This window comes from Rhinolophus sinicus, chromosome 15 (genome assembly GCF_057876585.1).
Source record: "Rhinolophus sinicus isolate RSI-liver-muscle chromosome 15, RSI-T2T, whole genome shotgun sequence".
Classification (NCBI taxonomy): domain Eukaryota; kingdom Metazoa; phylum Chordata; class Mammalia; order Chiroptera; family Rhinolophidae; genus Rhinolophus; species Rhinolophus sinicus.
In genome coordinates, this window is record NC_142515.1 from 25,757,189 (window position 1) to 25,778,498 (window position 21,310).

Genomic DNA, 21,310 nt, shown 5'->3' on the forward strand with positions numbered 1-21,310 from the left:
GTCAGCACTTTGGGGTCCCATCTGGCCTATCCTGGGTCTGGGGTCTTCCCCTGAGCCCTGAACAGATATATCTGATACTGCAACCACACACCAAAGCAAATGTCTCAAAAAAGAAAAAAATCAGAAGACTCTTAAGAAACAACATCAGGTAACAAATGCAGCAAAACCCTGCCAAAGGTAGCCTCTGCCACCTGCCATGGGGCTGAGAGCAGAGGCAAGGCCAGGACAGATTGCCAGTCATCTGTCTCGTGCTCACTCTGTGCCAAGCATTCTACATACACGCAGTCCTCACAGACTGGGCCACTATTACCATCCCTGTGTCACTGATGAGGAAAGTGAGGTCTGGGGCTAAATAACTTGCCTAAGATCACACAACTAGTGAGCAGAGAAGCCTGGCTTTCAATGTCCAGCCCTTTCCTGTGTCCATCCAGCTTCCAGTTCTCACTTGGGAGGAAAAAGGATACATACTAGAAAGAGCCTAGCATCTGGAGCCAGAAGCCCTGTCTATGGCCCTACTCATTAGCGATGACAATGGGCAATTCCCCTCCCTCTCCAGGACTCAGTTACCTCACCTGTAAAATGGGAATGCTAATGTCTGTGCTTCCTCAAGTGCTGTATGGGAGGGCTACACGTGATCCCAATTGGAAACAGCCAAGTGCTTCCCTGGTGTGAACTGGGGCTGTTCCTCTTGCCTCCTTGTTCCCCTACAGCAGCCTGAGGTTCACGTTGTTCTACACACAGCCCCGCCCCCCACCAAGTCTGAAGTGAGAGAGATGTGAAGTCGGGTTATCTTTCATCTTTGCGTGCGCTCGGCACACACGCACGCGCACAGACACCCCCCACACACACACACACACGTGTGGGAGGCGGCCTCCCACCCACTCACACTCTCCCACGTATCCATCTGCTGACCCGCAGCCCTCTCTCCTCCCAGGACATCGCCTCGCCCAAGTTCTCCATGCCCTCTCCTGTCCGCACGGTCATCGCCGCGGACTTTGACAACGACCAGGAGCTAGAGATCTTCTTCAACAACTTCGCCCACAGAAGCGCCTCCGCCAACCGCCTCTTCCGGTAGACACTCAAGCCTGGCTCCCGAGCCCTTGACGGCTGGGGTCGGGGCGCAGGGCGGAGGGCTCAGATGGGGAGTTCCAAGGGCTGAGATGGAGGAAGGTCCCCTGATAGAGGAGCAGAGGAGGGAAGGACAGAGAGTAAGCAAGAGGCTATAAGGACGGAAGGCGAATCCTGGGCGGAAAGCGGGCCCCCTGGTGTTGGTGGGCTGATAATGGCAGAGGGACAGGCCCAAAGGATGCCGGAAGCGAAACTCCACAAGGTTGCAATCCACACTACCACAGAAAGGGTTACAGAGTCGAATCTGTTTAGGTACACCTGGGTCAAGCAAACACAGGCAGGTTTATTGACTGCAGGACTTCTCAGAGCCTTTAAGAGGACCACAAGGATTTTTACTTTCCAAAAGCTGGATAGACGATTCCAAAGAGATTTGACCACGGGCCATTTTTGTCAAAGATTTTTCTCTTGGGATTGGTGCTCTGCAAGACATCCTTTGGGAAACGCTGGATGAGACAATTCATGGTAGATAAGGAAAAGGGAGTTACAGAATGGAAGGAATACTGCAAGTTTCTGAGCCTTGTGTGTAGGGAAGAAGGGCCGGATTTTCAGAGGCAACACTTGTCTAAGAGGAGTATGGAAACCGTTGGTGTCACAATCACCCAGAATGCTTACTTAAAGTAGAATCCCAGGACCCACCCCATCTCCTGAATCAGAATCTCAGGGGGTGAGGCCTGGAATCTCTATTTTTAACAAGTGCGCCAGGCATCAGGGATAGAGTTTGAGAACCACTGTTGGAGAACAAACCTCAGAAGTCCTGAGCTGTCCCCGTTCCTGATATATAAAACATGCTAATGGGGCTCAGGACCAGGTGAGGAGAGGACGGTGGGCCAGGGGCCTTGGATTCAGGAAATAGGCCAGACCACCTGCTGGGCGTCCCAAAGTCCCCATCCCCTCCCCCAGGAGGGCCCCAACTATTAATAAAAGATGAGAGCTGTGACTAAAAACGGTTTAAAATATAATTATTAACAAAGCATCAATCCTGACTGGATCTAATCACCCCCCAAGGCACCAGATTTACTAATTAGGTGCCTTGCAAAACGCTTATTCACAACTTCCAGATTAATTGCAGAAGATCAATTGCTCGTTAACAGAGACACTGCTTTCTTTCTCTGGCTAATAAAGTGTCCCTCGCCAGGGCCCCTGAGCACAGAGGAATCTACTGTCATCTCTGTGACCCAAGACCCCCTGCACCCCTTGTCCCCCTGCCTGCCCCGTCCCTGTCAGACCTCCCAGCCTCCCTCTGGGCCACCCCCGAGGGCAGCTGGCCTACGGCTGTCCGTGCACAGTGTCACCACATGGTCGCCCCATGCATTAGTGTGTTTGCTTTCACTCAGCAGCAGTGGAAGCCACTTCCCAGGTACGTGGCTGTGCCCCAAGTCCCTGTGGCAGATGACGAGGTCCTGAGCAGCAGCTGAGGCCCCCACACAGTTGGTGACTCTGGAAGCTTAGCCCCCACCTGTCCCTGTCACTAAACGGAATATGGTGGGCTCCTTGTAGGAGGCACTGGGGACTCCATGTACTTGACTCGGCAAGCCCTTCAGTGAAGCCTGGTGATCGGGGAATGCATTTCCCACACCGGATGCTGAATGAGAGTGCAAGAAGTCCCTATTGTAATGGCAGGGTGTTAGCAGGCAGCAAGAGGTCTCTCTAGGCCGGCCGGGAAATGCATGGTCACACCACTTGTCCATGTAAACACGCCTCTGGCCTGCTCTCATCTCTCCGCCCTACACCACCCCCGTTTCTCTCTAGGAGATTCCTGCACCCACCTCCAGCCAGTCTCCCTGTGTCTAGTCCTGCAGAACAAGCAGTTGAAAATGCAAATCTGGCAATACCCTTCTTCCACTTGAAACCTTTTAGAAGTCTTCTCTTTGACACATTGCACACCTACCAGTTTTGTCCCCACACTCCTCGCTCTCTACTTCCCTGTTCACAACTAAGCACCAGACACCTCCAACTTCTTTCGGTTCTGGGCTGTGCCAGGCTTGGACCCTTATGCTGCTCACACCCTTTCTCCTCCCTCTTCATACTCATTGTGCTGATCTCACCTTAGTTGGCCCTTCCAGGAAGCCTGCCTAGGTTACCCAAATCTGGATGAACTTGCCCAGTCCTGCACCCCTCTCAGCCCCACTCTCCCTGTTGGCTATCAGCACTCTGCGTGAAATTCCCTGTGGTTGTGGACCCTGAGCTCCATCCGTCCTGTTACACGCCATAGCCACAGGCCCCCACGCAACGCCTGGCACACAGAAGTGGCTGCATAAACGGGTTCAGCAAATATATAAATGCAATGGAACTGTTGGGCTTTATCCGTAGGAACCCTTAACTGCATTGTCACCTGAATCAAAGGGGTGTCTCTGCTGTGGCAGAGTCTGCAGGACACGAGTGGTCAAAGGGACTGTGGGTGGTAGCAGGCTGAGGCATATACACTTCTAGCAGGTGTGCACACAGCCAAGTGCAACCAGGCACATTGCCCGCTGCCCAGACTGCACACTTGGATGTGCTCAGCACAGATGCCCAGTGTAGACAGAGGACATCTCTGAAAGCATCTGCTCAACCCTGCAGACACTCTGCCATCCAGCCCCCATAGGCTCCAGCTCCAGGGACTCTGGTCCCCTCCTGAATGCACAGCCTTCTGTGCCTTTGAGTGGACAACAGTCGCCTGAAGTGTGGTTGGGAGAGTGATACAGACCCCCCTGGCCCTCTGTTTTACCCCCGGCATTGCTCTGTACTTCTAGGGCAGAGCACCCAAGGCTGTGAGGATCTAATGAGTGAGAAAAATTAGAGAGGAAAGCTCGTTGTCTTCAGCAGCAGTCAGCTCAGTGTGGAGAAAGAGCAGGACTTTCACAGTGGGCTTTTCTGAAGCATGTATTACTGCAATTCCGAGTTCAAAATAGGCAGAACGCCTTTCCTCCCTTCTGCCCCTGGAATTCATCCATGCGTCCCACAGACATGTGCTTGGAACTCTCTGGGAGCCGGGCACTATGTTAGAGGCTGTGGGAGATACAAAGATGAATAATACATGGTCCCAGCCTGCAAAGAGCTCACAATCTAACTGGGGAGATAAGATGCCTTCATACAAAGCTTTAACACAAGGCAGAAAGTGGTAAGGCAGAGCAGAAAGGCATCGCCTCTGCAAGGTTATCAGGGAGAGCTTGGAGAAGGTAGCATGCAAGTAGGGTTTGACTCCTGGGTACCATCCAGAACTTGGAAGCTCAGGGCCACTTGAAGGAAAGTGAAGGTTAGTTGAAGGTAGCTATGTCCGTGTCCTTTCTCCATCTATCAACTGCCCTTCCCTAGGCTGTCTATAATTCATCCATTAGAGAAGGAAAAATCAATGTTTACCAATGTAAATTAAAACCCAAGAAGAGAACAGGCAGGGTAGAGACAGGATCTGTGAGCAGAGTAGCTCTGTAGGCATCCAGATGGCAGCCCATGCACAGTGGGACCTGGGGTGCTCAGGGGACAGAGAATGTATGGAGGGAGGAGGCCTCTAGGTTCAGGTGCCACTTGGGCGTGGCCGGCACGTTCCTCATCCATGAATGGCCTATCTCATCTCCTACAGCGTCATCCGCAGGGAACACGGTGACCCCCTCATCGAGGAGCTCAATCCTGGTGACGCCCTGGAGCCTGAGGGCCGGGGCACAGGTGAGGGCACCTGAGGGCTTGGCCTGAACTCCTGTGTCAGCATGCTGCCCATCCCCTGGGGTGCAGGCGGGAAGGATGGGACAGCCAACCCCCCACCCGCTGCAAGGCTCCTCCTGTCTCTGCCACTCTGAGGGCTGAGACCCTAGAACAGGGGTTAGCGTGGAGAAGGAGAAGCACCTGAGAGTGCCAGGCTAGAAGCAGAGGAGGGGCTGGTCCATTCCCTTAGTCCCAGCATGACCGGGGCGGGGGCCCAGGAATCCATGGGCAGTGCTTTGGTGATGCCTTGCCTGGTGGGGATGGAAAGGAGGGGCTCAGGGTCCTGAAGTCTGACTCCTCCCCGCTCGGCACTCAGCCTGGTATCAAAGAGAGATCACTGGATTAGGAGTCCCAAGACCCAGTTCTGCCATAACCTCACTGGTCGTCTTAGAAAAGTTACTTCACCTTCTGGGTCTTGTTCTCCACATTCGTAAAATGGGGATAATTACATCCGTCTTCCTCACCTCTTCGAAATGTAGTGAGGACCCTAAGAAGACTACGTACGTGCAAACACTTGATAGATGGACAAAAAGCATACAGATTTAGAAGGCATGTACAATGGAAAGACGTCCTTGTGGTTTAGGTCATTTCCACCTACCCTCTCCATGCAAAAGTCCAGGGGAAGAAAAAGGAACCCCTCCTCCGGGAATTCCTATCACCAGCCGGCTACTAGAAGGGAGAGGATACAGGCATCCAGCCCCAGCCTTTCTGCCCTAGTACCTCCCCAACTAAGCACTGTGGACATGGTGCTGGTCGGGAGCCCCCTCCCTGTGGGGCTCCTGGCCGATGGCCAGAGTGCGATCTGTGTTATTGCAGGGGGTGTGGTGACAGACTTCGATGGAGACGGGATGCTGGACCTCATCTTGTCGCACGGAGAGTCCATGGCTCAGCCGCTGTCCGTCTTTCGGGGGAATCAGGTGTGCACAGACCTCGGGACCCACGGAGCCCAGCCTCATGTGCTCCCCTGGGCCTCGGGTGGACAAGGGCAGGCGAGCCAGGGATACATGACAGGAAATGGATGTCCTGGGGCCTGGAGGAGGCAAACAAATTCCCAGCAGCACAGTAAACCTCCCAGAAGGGCTGCCTCCAGGGAGCAGCCCTCTGCCCCCTGCCTTCCACTGGCACTGCTCCTCCAAAAAAGGTTTTTCCTGAGTCTATTGCCTTTCCCTCTTCTTTTCCGGTAACTCTTTCCAAACTTTAGCCATTGCTATTTGCATTGCTCTTTTGCCCTGCCAGCTTCCTCCTCTTCCTCTCTCTTTCCTCTGCCCCTTTTCTTGTCCTTCTCTTTCTCCCTCTCTCCCTCTCTTACCCTCCAACCCTGCTCCCCCTGCCCACCCCCTGATGCAGGGCCTGCCTTCCTCCCTCCCTACAGGGCTTCAGCAATAACTGGCTGCGAGTGGTGCCGAGGACCCAGTTTGGAGCCTTCGCCAGGGGGGCAAAGGTCGTGCTCTACACCAAGAAGAGCGGGGCCCACCTGAGGATCATCGATGGGGGCTCAGGCTACCTGTGTGAGATGGAGCCTGTGGCACACTTTGGCTTGGGTGAGTTAGGGCCAGGGAGGGGGTGGGCAAAGCGCCGTTGACAGAACAGTAAGTCCTGAAACTACATCCTGCCTCATGCTGAGTGATTCAGAACTCACAACCTGAGCATCTTCCAGGTACACGTTACCATAACAGCCAAGATGCAGGTCAGCTATTGAGGCAACCCTGCTGTGAGATGAACCTGAGCTCAGGAGGGAGGTTTTCATGCCTCATCCCTCACAGAGGTCCCCACCCCAGTGCCTCTGTCAACTTAGCTTATTTTGGGGTCAGAGTATTTAATCCTCCATTTGTCCAGGCTGTGGCCTTGTTCTTCAAACATTGGCCTGCACCAAACTCAGCCAGCTTAGCCTTTTTCCTTGCCTCTTGGGAGTTGGCTCAGTGATTAAAGTGTCTCACCAAACCCCTGGTGACAATGGCAAAGATTGACAAAGATGCACAGAAAATGGATGTCTCATACATTGCTGGGGGAAATGTAAACTAGTACAGCTACTCTAGAAAACAGTTTGGCAGTTTCTTTTAAAAGCAAAAACACTAAACATACAACTGCTATCAGACCCAGCAATTGCACTCCTGGGCATTTATCCCAGATGAATGAAAACTTATGTTCACATAAAAATCTCTACGAGATTGTTCATAGTAGCTTTATCTGTAATAGCCCAAACTGGAAACAACCTAGATGTCCTTCAACAGGTTAATGGTTCAACAAACTGTGGTCCATCCACACCATGGACTATTACTCAGCAATAAAAAGGAATGAACTATTGACACACACAACAACCTGGATAGTTCTCAAGGGCATTACGGTGAGTGGAAAAAAAAAAAAGTCCAATCTCAAAAAGTCACATGCTGTTGATTCCATTTATACAACATTCTTGAAATGACAAAGTTGTAAAGATGGAACATAGATCAGTAGATGCTGGGGGTCAGAAACTGAAAAGGGGAGGGGTGGGTGTGACCATAAAGGGATAGCCCGAGGGACATCTTGGTGGTGTTGGAGCAGTTCTATACCTTGATTGTGGAGGTGGTTGCACGAATCTGCATGTGATAAAATGACGCAGCTCTACCCACACTCCTTATACCCACGTCCATTTCCTGGTTCTGACAATGTGCTATAGTCACGGAAGATGTAACCATCAAGGGAAGCAGATGAAAGGTACGCCGGTGCTCCCTGTACTTGGCCACTTCCTGTGGATCTATAATTATTTCAAAATAAAACAGTTTTAAAGAAATGCATTGGGGGAGGGAACTAGGGACAGAAAATTCTAAAAAGGCTTCTTGAGGAGGAGGGGCAATAATGGGAAGGGTGTTGAGAAACACTAGGGGGAGCCAAGAGTGTCTTTACTAAAACACAATGGTTAAGAAAGCGTTTGAGTCAAATATACCTGGGTTCGAAATCAGATACCCTCCCCCACGTGTTGGCACCATGAGGTGATATAATGGTAACGTAAAAAGAATAAGCAACATGGTCTCAAATTAATAAATATATATATATATATATATATATATATATATATATATATATATATATGTATGTATGTTAACATTATACACACAACACATGTGCATAGAAAAAACAGAAAGAAAGGACAGAAAGTGTGAACAGTGATTCTCTCTGAGTGGCTGGATTAATACGGTAACTCTTACTCATTCCAGGCACAGTGGCACTTTTCTTTTTATAGCCACGTCACCCTCATGACTACCCTGTGAGATGGGTATTATTTATCCCCATATTACAAATGGGAAAACTGAGGATCAAACAATTAAGAGACCTGCCCAAGATCACAGACTAGGTAAATAGCAGAGATGGGATTCAAATCCAGACCTGCCTGAGTCTGTGATTTTTATTTTCTTCCATATGTTTTTTATGTGTGTGTTTTCCAATTTTTATAGGAAACACATAATTTTTATGCAGTCTGAAAAAAGAAGCATAAATATTTAGGGGACCTAAGGCCCAGTTATATGAGCACGTTCTTGGGCTATTTCACCCTGGATGGATTGGCCTGCAAATGGAATGTTTATCACTTTTAAGGCAGCCATTTGCTATGCTGGTCCTAAAAGTACAAGATGACTTTTAAATACATAGGCCTCTTCTGCAAAACAGCAGTGGCCGACATGAATCGAGCACTTAGTATATGCGTATGGCAGGCACTAGGCAAAGTACTTTGCATAAAATACCTCATTCAGTTCTCACCACAACAGGATGAGTCCTAACCCCCATTTCCTAGGTCAGGAAACTGAGGCTGAGGTTAAGCAACCTGCCCAAATCACACCCACAGAAAGGAGGGAGGGCTAGATTTTGACCCTGACTTCTTGGACCCCTCAGTCTGAGTTCTTGACCCTTGTGACTTGACTGCTTGGCCTCCCATAGCTGCTCTGTGTCGAGCCAACCAAGGTCCTCCTGCTCTGCCTCTTTCTTCTTCAACATCCACATCCCCTCAGTTACCCGGTGACCCAGGGGAGGCCGTCCAAGCACCAAAGTGACTGCCATGGAATCATAGGTGGGATGTTCATCCCACTACCTAGCTGGACATCAGCCCTCAGCCCATTATATAGATCAGGAAACTGAGACGCACATAGCAAATCAATGGTGAGGCTAGGACTGGGGCTGGGTCCTCCTTCCCCACAGCCCGGGGGCCACCTCCACTATTCTAAGATGGGTATTATGGGCCTCATGGAGTCTCTGCTCTGGCCAGTATCTGCCCCTGCCAAGAGCATAGACCTGCTCTTCACCTGAGCGGCCTCAGCCAGTCATTTGCTGGTCTCGTGGGGGCCCTCTTGGGCCTGTTCCTGACTGTCTACCGCCCATGCTCAGGACTATGGGTGCTGCACCTAGCTGGGAGCCCCTCCTGATTGCCAATCCTCGCATTTTACAAGGCCATGGGATTTATTCTGGATGTGAACTCTGGCTCAAACTGCTCCATGGGTCACCCTGCAGACTCTGTTGCCAGGCTCCACTCCCAGAGATGCACTGAAGGAAGGCTGCTCCTGGGGACTGGCCCTGTGGGTCAGCTTTGGGCCTGGCAGTGAGACCTCCCCCCACTTCCCAAGGCAGCTCAGCAGGCAGCAGGGCCAGCAGCCTGGGACACAGCGAGAGGCAAGCAGGCTCTATCCCTGCAGCTCCAAGGCCCACACATCCAGAAGGATCTCCTTCGTGGGTCAAGCATAGCACAGGCCTTCCTGACTGATGGAGGGGCAGGAATGGGGCAGGAAGAGAGGGCACCGGTGGAGAAGGCTAGATGGAAGGAAGGGGTGAGAAAAGAGAACAGGGTGGAGACAGACTGAGACAGGGTCTGGGGGCAACCGAGAGACTCAGAGATGTGTAAAGAGACAGAAGAGACAAAGAAGAAAGGCTCCCTGCCCTCCAGGCTCACAGTCCTGTAAGAGGCAGATGGACACAGGAACTCAGGTACACGGCAGATTTGATGTGTCATCATATTGTTCCAGTGGCCATGAGAAGACCGGGGCGGGAGAAATTAGTTCTGCTCTGGGCAGCTCTCCCAAGAAAGGGGGCCTAGAGCTGGATCTAGAGGATGGTAGAAATTTGGAAGGCGTGAATGGGGACAGAGGAGAGCATTCCAGGGCTGTGCCTGCTTGAACAAAGGCCCAGAGACGAGGGTGTTCAGCGTGTTCACAGGATGGGAATGGTCTGGTGGGAGCAGAGTCTGGAAAGGGAGGCCAGGTCCAAACAGTCAGGGGCACCCAGAGCCAGGCAGAAAGAGCAGGTGGAGGAGAGGGGCTTCTGCAGAACCTAGAAAGCCAAAGCCAGGCTTTGCTGTGCGAGGGCAGGGCTACAGAGGAGCCCCAGGGCCACTAGCAGGGGCAGTGTCCTGGCACCAGGGACCAGGGAGAGCAGCGCTTACAATGGTCCTGAGAAGTCTTTTTATTGTTTGGGTTTTTTTTGTTTTTTTTTCTGGCTGTAAGAATAATATATACGGATTATAGGAAAATTAGAAAATATCACAAAAAGAAAGTAAAAATAACCTATAACCTCACCACTATGTATAGAATATTAAGTCAAAAAGTAAACATTTCTCCCTTCACTCTCCTTCCCATGGGTGGTCTTACATTCTGGTGGAAGGAGGAGAAACATATAATACACAATAAACATAATAACTAGATAAATATATAAAGTACTGAAAGATGTTAAGATGAAAAAAGAAAATGCATAACAGAGAAAGGGATGTGGAGGCGAAAGGGCAGGAAGCAATTTTAAATGCAGTGGTGGGGGGTGGCCTGTTCCCAGTTCCATGCTTTTTGATATGTTTTTACTACATGCAACATACATAGGAGCACATTTATAGATAAACACTCCTTAGGATTTCTTTGAACAAAAATGATTATACCATTCCTATTATTCCCAAACTGGCTGTTTTTCCCTATTAAGAATACTGTAACCCTGGGCATCATTCCAAGTCTAGGCATTTGTCCTTTGTTTTCCTTTAGTGCCACACAGTACTTCTTGTGTTTTTTTTTTAGCCTGATGTTGACCAGAAGCCTTATCAATAATATAAACAGTCGATTAACACATACTTTGTATGTTATATATATTATACACTGTATTCTTTTTTGGTGAAATTTTCTTTTTGTTCTATCAACCGGGGGTGCCCAAAAAATGTATACACATGACTTGTGTTCATCTTTTGTTATTAGTATATATTGAGTATTACAATTTTAATACAGCTTTTTGTCATTTCTTAAAATGTGTATACATTTTTTGGCACCCTCTGTGTGTGTGTGTATGTGTGTGTGTGTGTGTGTGTGTGTGTATAATACCTTCTGTATCCATCTATCAGTGGACATCTAGGTAACTTCCATATCTTGGCTATTACTAGTCATGTTGCAATGAACATAGGGGTGCATCTATCTTTTCAAATTGGTGTTTTTGTTTTCTTCGGATAAATACCCAGAAGTGGAATTGCTGGATCGTATGGCAGCTCTATTTTTAATGTTTTGCTGCACAGTATTTCATTTTTGTGGCAGCATGCATAATTTATCTAGCAAATCCCTTATTGACAGTTCGATGGCTTCCAACCCTGAGCAGTTTGTTTTGTTGGTGTTTGAAGGGAGAAAGGGCATGTCCAGAACATAAATGCAAGAAAGACCTGCCTTGAAGGTCCAAATTACTGAGAAGGAGGTGTGGGGCACAAGGCGGAACTGGAGGCAGGTCTCTGAAGGGGAGAAGGCTGCAGGTAGCTCCCCTTCCAGCACCCACAACGCTCCTGCGTACCCCAACTGACCCTGCTTCCCTCCTCCCTCCATGAATCACCGTGCCTCCTCCTGACTTTGCAGCAAGGTGTGGTGAGCGTGTGGACATGTGTGTGAATACAGGCTCTCAGCATCCAGCTTCCTGGGCACTTCTTTACCCAGTCACATCGGGCTCATCTCTGCCCTGGCTAGAGCTGGAGGCCCCTTGCTCCGTCAGCCCTGAGCTGTGGTGAGAGGACTCAGCTTCTCAGACCCTCACTCCCGACTCTGGAGGGTCTGGGCTGTGTGGCAGGCATCACACAATAAAAACTCAGGGACCTCGCTGGATGTTTCATTGCCCAGGGGGCTTTCCAGAGGGCCCACACTGTTGTGCAGGGTGCTCTCAGCTTCATCCTGTAGAACCATCCCTTCTGCAGGCGTCAGCCCCCACTTTACCCACCCCTGCTCAGTGGAACCCCTGGCCTTCTTCCTCCACCCCTCCACCCTGCCCGGGCCTTTCCCTGCTCCTGCTGGTGCATAGAGCCCGCCAGGCTCCTAAATAAGCGGTTGTGCTCACAGCCCTCATTGAGTGCCCTGCTACCCCTGGGTGCTCTGAACCCACACCCAGCCCCCGCGTATCCCACACCCTAGCTCTTTGTTTTCCTAGCTAGCAGAGGGCTGAGGCAGCTCCACGAACCCCAGAAAATGAAAACAAGCACCAGTCATCCACTGGCCCCACCAGCCTCCACTAGAGGCCCCTCTCTCAGCCAGCCCACCCCAGGCATTCAGGGTACCCCTTGCCCCCCTCACACGCACACACATTGCCTTCCTTTCAGCTAGTTGTTCGCAAGTGATTCAGAGCTGCCTCCAAGCCAGCCGGTGCTCATTTAGGGAAAGAAAATTCAGTGGCCCACATGAAAATTGCTTTATTAAAGTGTAAAAATATTCCACCAACTGCATTCCCACCATCTGTTTTGCTTGTAATTCTTCTGAAAAAGCGCAATTCGCCATGCCTCCTTGGCCTTTGTCCTTTAAAAGTGGCCAGAGGCGACTCCCTGCTGCTCTTGACCTCAGGGCCGTGTCTGGTGAATGGGGCCACCTCTGGTCACAGACCCACAGGCCTGGCAGACAGGCTGCCCTGTGCAGTGTCTGGGAGCCCTGGCTGTGCGGCGGCTGCGTGAAGACTTGAGATGCCCGGAGCAGAGGGCACAGCCAGGCCTGGAAGCTGGAGCCCGGAGCCCGCGTTCCAGTCCTAGCTCAGACTCCTGCACGTCACTTCACCTCGCCAAGCCTCAATGTCCACACCTGGAGCGTGGGGGGAAAACGCCCACTTTGCAGAGTGGTTGGAAGGGTTCAAGTCCACCACACATGCTCAGGCTTCAAAGACCCTCTCCCACCCACCCCACCTAATACACATTCTCACACTCTGCTTCCCCTGAATTTCAAACACAGAGGCCCCCCTTCACACCTCGATGCCTTTCTTTGCGCGTGCTGCACGCTCCACCCGGTATGCTCCTTCCTTCCCTACTCTGCCTCACAAACTCTTCCTCTTCCTGCAACACCCAAATGAAATGACCTTTAACACCTGCTTCTCTCTCGCCAGGTACTACAATGCTATGGCTGCACTTCCCCCGAGTATTACCATATAACCGCTGTGTGCAACCCCTGCCCGACTCAGCTCCCCAGGATGGGGCCTGGGTCTGTCTCCTTCCTGCTGAATCCCAGACCCCTGCCGGATGCTCATCCTGTGGTGGGCTAGGAGGGGAGTGGGGTGGCTAGTAGAACAGGGTGTAGCAGACACAGGCTTTGGGATCAGACGTTCCCTAGCGGGGTAACTGGGCAGTTCACTTCAAGTCTCCAAGTCTCAGCTTCCTCAACTCAAAACTGGAAATTATAAAGCTACTTTCCTTATGGAGCTGTTGTGAGGATCCAGTGAGCTACCACCAAGGGTCACCTGGTACAATGTGGGGTACATATTCTCTAGTAGTATTGCCAAGAAGTGGAAACCCATTGGGAACTGCGGGGTGCCCCCATTACTAAGAGGTGATGGTGAGAATCTCCTGGGGCAGGAGACACATTCCAGGTAAGAAGGACTGTCCTTTCCAGGGGTGCCAGAGCTCTAGGTCACAGCCCCATCTTACAGATGAGCATACCGAGGCCCCCAAGAGGGTACTCAAGTCAGCAAAATAATCAAGGGAGGAGGAGGGAGTCCTCCTGAGATGTGCTCCCTTTAGCTTACTTATTTCATAGCCCTGGCTGCTCCCTGGGTCTGGTTGAAGGGAGGAAGCAGGGCTCAGAACTAGTCACAAACACAGGATGTAAATCTGTAATTGTCTATGAATATTCGGCGACTCTTTTGAGTTATTTGTGGCACTTCAGTCAGGCTGGAAAATGTATTCATGGAGCTGTTCTGTTGGCTTAGGTGAGAAACAGTTGCTTCTCTTTGTTTCCTTTTTTTAATGGAAAAATGTTTACTTTTTCACATGCCACTTAATTTGGGCACTGTACACTCTAAAAATGCCAAATCTCTTGAACCGTAAGGAACTACTTCAAAACAGAAAAATGTCTGTAGCTGACACCCCAATCCCATTTTTAACCCCCTTCCCCAAAAGGAATTATTATAGAAAGAGGGAGTGAGGGAATAAGGGGTTATGAGAAATGTTCTGGCTAAATAAAGCAAACCCCAGAACCAGAAAGGCTGGGCCTGGGAGGGAGAGTCTGTGGGAAGAGAAAACGCAGCAGGTGGGGGAGCCCTGCTCCCTGTGGGAGCTCCACAGAGGAGGGGCTGCTCACCTTTGACACCTCGTGAGTGTGGCAGCTGGTCCCTGCCCTCATTAACGCTCAGCACAGCAGCAGTAAGCCTGGAACCTTCCAAGGAGGCTGGGATGGGAGGAGAAAGATGCAGCTGTGTCCTCCCCCTCCGTGCTGTCTCAGCCCCACCCCCAGAGCCACCTCCGCACAGCAGTCACATGTGGATTCTCCGCCAAGTCTGGAAGTGGCTTCCAAGCCTTTTGTAAACCATGGGAACCCTTTTTTCTACATGAAAATGTTTCCCTAACTACCCTCCATCGCCACAGTCTCTCACTGTAAAATCCATGGATGGACAAGAATGACCAAAAGTAGCACATCCGTGTGGGTGACACGTTATCTGTTCAGTCCACGAACGATGATACTTGGGACAGTGTTTGTGTGTGTGGACCCCTGGGCACCCGACCCACATCTGGTCAGCCCGGGTGGTGATAAGAGAGGGCTGTACCCTCGTGCCCACTCTGCTAAGCACTGCCCCGTTCCCCAGGTGACTGACTTAGGAGAACAGCCTCTGTCTGCAGGTGAGGCCCAGCCCCCCCCCTCCCCACCCCAATCCATCACCATTAGCCTGACCTTGCCACAGTGACAGGCCTGCTGCCTTAAGCAGGGAGCTGGGGCCGGCTTTGACAATGCCTAAACACCTGACAAATCTCTCCAGCTTGTTTTCTGCCCATGATGTAATGCGTTGCCTTATGAATGTGTGCGGATGGATTCACCAGGAATATTCTCTGAGCTTCTCCTCCCGCTTTTGTAAACATCTCGACTTCCTAGAGCAGTCTTTTTCCTGTGCTTTCCGCCTTCTGGTTCTTCCTCACCTGGGCTTTTATTTACAGCTCAGCTCAAATGCCTTTTCCCCAAGAGCCTGTCCCCGAATAGAAAAGGCCTCCAGCCAACCCTCAATTCCTTTTTGCTCTATTTCCCTATTTTTTGTTTTCTTCATAGAGCTTGTCAATATCCGACATTATTCATTTGTGCATCTGTTTGCCTGTCTATCCCCACTAGAGTGGAAGCTCCCTGAAAACAAGAGTGTCCCTAGTGACAAAAGAGAGCCTGGCCCCTAGCAGACGATAAACAATATAAGTGTAATATAAATATGACCTGCTCAGGATCACACAGCAAGCCAGCTGCAGACCTGGGATTTCTCCCACGCCCCCACCATGTTCTTTCCAACCAACCAGGTAACAGGACTCCACCGTCAACCTGCTGACCACTAGGCTTTACCCTCTCCCCCCAAAACAGCCTCCTGCTGACTGGCTTATCCACTAGAATGTAGGCTCCAGAGCTGTGCTGCCCAATATGGCAGCTGCTAGCCATGTGTGGCTATTTCAATATAACGTAATCAAAACGAAATAGAATTTAAATGTCAGTTACTTACTACACTGGTCCCACCGCAGGTGCTGCCCAGCCACCTGGGCGAAGGGCTACCATGTCAGGCAGCACAGACGGAGAACACTGCCATCACTGCACAGAGTTCCACGGGGCGGTGTTGCGCTTGAAGGAGGCGGAGCTCATCGGCCATGTTCACGATTTCCCCAGCACTGGGAGACATGCTCAATTCATGTTTTTTTATGAAATGAATGAATCAATGAATGGTGATGCTTTTGCTGAGAACCCCTCTCCCCACTCTTCTCTGCTGCTGACCATTTCTCCTTCCAACCCACAGGAAAGGACGAAGCCAGCAGTGTGGAGGTGACGTGGCCCGATGGCAAGATGGCAAGCCGGAGCGTGGCCAGCGGGGAGATGAACTCGGTGCTGGAGATCCCCTACCCCCGAGATGAGGACAGACGTGAGGACCCAGCCCCGCTGGAGGTGAGAAAGGCACCTGGGCCTCAGAGGCAGAAAACAGGCCCCACCCACAACACCATGGGCTGAAGCTGGATTCCTAGGAATCTGCAGACTCCGCCTCTAGAAAGATGGAGAAATCTTAGCAAAGGACAGGCTTCATAATGATCCCACCATTTGTAGTTTGCACAACAGTACCACACCCATATCTCTTCTGTTCCTCACAGAAATCCAGGGATGTTGGCAGGGCAAGTATTTTTGCACCCATTCTACAAAGGAGGAAAACTGAGGCCAAGAGTGAGAAGTCACCAAGGTTGCACAGCCAGTTGTGAGCAGACTTAAGAATTGATCCCAGGTTACCTGCTTCCCTCCCAACTCTTTCCAAGTCTCTGACAAGGGCTCCTCTTGTTTCTGAGGGTGGGTCAGGGCCTCTGGGGGCTCTTAGAGGAAGAGTTCTAGATTCTGACTCTGATGGGTATCACTTCGTTGCAAATAATAGGAACCTATTTAAATTCACACAGAAGAGAGAACTTATAATGAGGCTTCTGGGGGAGCTCACAAAACCCAAGGGAAAGCTTAGGATGAGCAGGAACCATGGCAGTTTGGTGGCCTCAGCTCCAGGAGCTCAAGGACCTTTGTCATTAGGGCGCTGGCTTGGGGGTCGGGCGGATCCTTCCCCAATAATCCCCACCAGCCCCATCGATCATCACTACTGACAACTGACATTTTCTGTCTTGTTCAAAGTGTTCTGTTGCGAGTCCCCCTGCCCTTCCTCATTACACTCGTCCCCGAGACCCCCTATAGACATAGCCTGGCATGACCAGGTTTCTAAAACCTTTCTCAGCCTCAATTAGTTCAAATTCTAGCCACAATGCCTTTGATTCACCCCCCTGCTGGTATGTTCCCTGCACTTCCAGTCAGCACTGCCTAGTGAGGTAGACAATAGTCTGGCTTGCAGGCACCCACCCCTGCAGGTGGGGAAGGTTCTTAGAGCAGAAGGTGTGGGGAGGGAGCAGACACCTCAAAAGGCTTCTCCTCCCCCTCATTACACTTTGCCTTAATTGAGACCCAGCCTAGGTCTCAGGGCAATGCCACCGGAGGGCCAGTGTCTGTTAGCTGTCCCAGCTCAGACATGTGGATCCTACGTGGAGGAAATGAGCAGGAGTTGGAACCGAATCTGTTCTTGGCCTTCCCCCCAATCTCCTATTCTCACTGCAAGGGAAGGTGTCCTGGCAGGGAGAGTCTCCCCTGGGCCCAGAGCTAAGAGCACCCCTCCTTCTGTGGTCAGGGTGATGGCTGTTCTGTGGCTGTGACTAGGAGGGTCATGAGATGGGATCTTCTCAACTCACTAGTGTCTCTGCTTCTGCCCATCTTGTAGTGCGGCCAAGGATTCTCCCAGCAGGAAAATGGCCATTGCATGGGTGAGTTGCCTGCAGGCACGTGCGGAAGGGGCAGAGGCCAGAATGTCCCTGGGGAATGTCAGCTTGAGCCCTGGCAAGGCTCAGGTTACAGACAAGGGGAGGAAAGGTGGGGCAGGGACTGTGTTGTTTGTCTCTGGGGGCTCCAGAGGCCAAGACAACCACCTATGACTCACTAAGGTGGGAGTGATACTAGTGACCAGCAAGCTGAATAACCACAGTTCCGGGAATTGGTAGTGTGCTTCCCTGCCATGAATACAGAGAGAGTGAGACACATAACTGCCTGTACAGTGTTCTCAGGGAGGCCTAGCTACTGAGGGCTGTGGTGGCTGAGGTGGGCATGTGTCCCCCATGGAGAACTGATGGCTTCAGCCTGGCCAGCCCACGGAGAAGCAAGCAAGGGGCCTGGCAGGCCCAGGTGGGCATTGCCAGGGGCATTGGAGCAAACCAGGGTGTGGAATGTGGTCTCAATATAGAAAGGAGATTGCAGCTTTGGGCAGTACTGAGGGGCGGGTAGCTGTAGCACCGCCTGGGCAGCAGCTCTGGGAGGGTCCAATGACTTTCTGAAAGTCCCCCATGGGCCGGGAGTGGGCGAGGGGCAGCCTAGAGGCCCTCCACCCAATGTCTTCTATCCCAGTGACCGGCAGTGAGGGGTCAGGTCAAGGATGCTTCCTGCCTTTCCACCCTCAGCACCATTCTTCCCAAGCCCACTCAGCAGATGTTCATTCTTCGCCCCAGGCAAATGGGTTTGCTACTGGAACACAAGAGCAAACAAGACAGGCACAGTCCTTGCCCTCACGGGGCTCAGAGCCGATGGGAGAGACACACAAGTAAATAGTGATGCCCACAGAGACAGGGTTGGGGCGGGAGGGGCTGTGGGAGCACAAAGGTGGAGCGCTAAACCAGTCTAGGGAAGGTTCAAGAAGATGCCCCGGAGAAAGCAAGATCTGAGCTGCGACCTGAGGGGTGATGCAGAGTTCACCAGGCACAGAAAGGGGAGAAAGTGTTCTGATGGGGGCACTGTGTGGACAAAGGACCACACGTGAGAAAGTGGAGGACTGTGGCTCTAAGGATGGCTTGAAGGGAAAATGAGTCCCCTCCGCTCTCCGTGTCCCCACCCTGGCCACTCCAAACAGTGCACGTCCACAGAAATGCCAGCATCTTCCCTGCGCGCTGGAAGAACCCTGTGAGATCACCAGTCCAGCCACCTCTTTCTTTCCATCATCCAGTAGACATTTATGTGCCTCCCACACACCAGGTCCGATGCAGGGTGCTGGGGCCGCAGGCCAAGCAACTTCCCTGAAGGGCTTTCATTCCAGTGGGTGAGACAGACCACGAACACATGACCTGACAGCTGGATTCGATGAGTTAAGAACCCTTTAAACAAAGTGCTCTCTAGAGACTGTTCTAGATGGAGTGGTCAGGGAGCGTCTCGGAGGAGGAGACCTTTGAACTGAGCCCTGAAGGAGGAGAAGGGTCCACCACAGAAAGAGCTCAGGGAAGAGCTTTGCCAGCAGAGGGAAGAGCAGGAGCAAAGACCATGAGGCAGGGAAAAGGCTTGTGTGTCAGAGGAACAGAAAGGGGGCCAGTGTGCCTTAGAGGATGGGGGACCCAGATACCCCGTCAAGGAGAGCCTTGAAACCCCGGTGAGGTGTCTGGACTTTGCTCGGACTTTGCTCGTAGGGCCCTGTGCAGTCGAGCAGGAGAGTAACGTGACATGATCACATTTTCAAAAGATCACTCTGGCTGCCGAATTGCAGATTGGATTGCAGGGAGGAGTGTAAGCCAGGAGGCAGCTGCAGAAATCCAGGCAAGAGATGATGCGGGCTGGGAATAGGCTGGTGGCGGAGGAGAGAGGAGTGGACAGACAAGAGCTGCACTGCAGGGGCAGAACTGATGGGATCTGTTGTTAAATTGCCTACAGAGGCAAGGAAAACAGAGGACTTGGGGATCACCCCAACTTCTGCCTGAGCCGCTGAGCAGACAGTGGTGGAATTTTTTGAGTTTGGGGAGATGGGAACAAGACAGAAGAGGTTTGAGGACTGGAGGGAATCTAGGATTCCATTTGGGAATCTACTAAGTTTGAGATGCATGTAAGACAGATTCATAAGTCTAGAGCCCCACGGAATGGTTGTGGCTGGAGATAGGACGTCTGGAATCATCCACATATGAAGGGACCACCTAGAGAAAGTATGGTAGATAGAAGACCCAGGACCGAGCCTGAGTGCCCCCAACATGTCGAGATCAAGTATAACAGGAACCAGCCAGGAACTGAAGGGAACTGAAGTGAGAAAGTTGAGGCCCAGAGAGAAGAAGGGACAGGCCCCAGGTCACAGAGTGGGTGGGGCAGCAGAGCTGAGCAAGGACCCATGCCCACACCTCCTGAGTGACTCCTCTCACCTTTCAGACACCAACGAATGCATTCAGTTCCCATTCGTGTGCCCTCGAGACAAGCCCGTGTGTGTCAACACGTATGGAAGCTACAGGTGCCGGACCAACAAGAGGTGCAGTCGGGGTTACGAGCCCAACGAGGATGGCACGGCCTGTGTAGGTGAGTGGAGCTCCAGCCATAGTCCAGTAGCAAAGGGAGGTTGCCTTCCACTGGGGAGCTCTAGGGAGGCCCCAGATCAAGGTCCCCAGCTCCTGCCTTTTCCTGGCTGGACTCTCCTTAGACTCCCATTGGGTCTCCGGGAAAGACCATAATAGCCCCACCACTACTGCCACCAATAAACGGCCTCTGGGGAGCTGTATTCTGGCCAGAGGCCATTGCTCTTATTTCTGCCTTCTCACATTTCCTAAAACAAATGTTCCAACCTTAAGACCAACCCATCTTTTCCTACCTGGGATATAAACTAGCTCCTACTACATAACTGTCTGAATTTCTGAACTGGTATTTGTCTTCTTCCTCCCAAATGCTTCCCCCCACCCCACTCCATCCCCACCCCCTTTCTCTTTTTCCCATTTTCTATCTCTCTGCCCCATCCTTTTTGCAGCTCAAGTGGCCTTTTTAGGTGGGTATCCTTCTGCCGCCTTTAGAATCTCTGAGCCTCTCTCTCAGGCCTCGTATCTTTCTCTAGGCCTTGGACTCTGCCTTCGGTTATATGCATCTTAAATCCCAACAATAAAGGAAAAAAAACCAACAACCTTTGTGGAAAACTAAATCTCTCCCGCTGCCTGTCTTTCTCTCCACACCCAGTAGATTCTGCTGCGTGCTCTTTCTAAATGGACAGCGGGGGTGGCCATCTTTGAAAAGGGAAGTTTGGGAGATATTGCTGTTTATGAAGCCTTTCTTTGCATGTTTCCTGAGGGGGAAAAAAAAAAAAAGGAAAGTTTCCCCTCTACCCCACCCTGCCTCCCTCACTCCTTCAGAAGAATAGAGATAGTCCTGTCTTTTCTGTATCCTTCATGTCATGTGCGGCTTATTTTGCCCTTAACAAAGATGGCTCCCAGGTGGTTGCTTGCTCAGTTGATTAGATAATGTATCATGTGCCTGCTTGTTTGGCCTGTGCTGTTTCTGGTCTATGCACCCTGACTTCCTGTGGTAGAGAAAGTCTGATTGGTGTTGGTGGTGATGATGGGAGGGGAAAAGCGTGGCCCTTTGGGACTCTTGATAAAAATGTTAAGGCTTGAACTTGCTAAGTCTTCCAGCCTCTTGCTGGAGAAATTATGCCAATAAATTCTCTGCTGGATATTAGTGCCTAGCTGGTGGGGAAAAAAAAATGTGTCTGGGGCAAAGTAGATGCTGGTTGGAATGCTGAATTAGCAGCAGCC

The 21,310-nt window shown here is 51.4% G+C and overlaps 1 protein-coding gene across 6 annotated transcripts in view; it reads left to right on the forward strand.

Moving 5' to 3' along the window:
* CRTAC1 (cartilage acidic protein 1) overlaps positions 1 to 21,310 on the forward strand; it is a 152,066-nt gene that overhangs the window by 111,508 nt on the left and 19,248 nt on the right. For 2 of the 6 annotated variants that reach the window (XM_074339248.2, XM_074339249.2), the window contains exons 8-14: positions 935 to 1,071; positions 4,688 to 4,770; positions 5,623 to 5,723; positions 6,179 to 6,347; positions 16,003 to 16,148; positions 17,500 to 17,542; positions 19,947 to 20,090. In XM_074339248.2, coding sequence (XP_074195349.1) covers positions 935 to 1,071; positions 4,688 to 4,770; positions 5,623 to 5,723; positions 6,179 to 6,347; positions 16,003 to 16,148; positions 17,500 to 17,542; positions 19,947 to 20,090 — 823 coding nt within the window. Of the gene's footprint in view, positions 1 to 934; positions 1,072 to 4,687; positions 4,771 to 5,622; positions 5,724 to 6,178; positions 6,348 to 16,002; positions 16,149 to 17,499; positions 17,543 to 19,946; positions 20,091 to 20,532; positions 21,229 to 21,310 lie in introns of those variants that run through there. The other 4 variants (XM_088791909.1, XM_074339250.2, XM_019724831.3 and 1 more) reach the window with 3 other exon arrangements.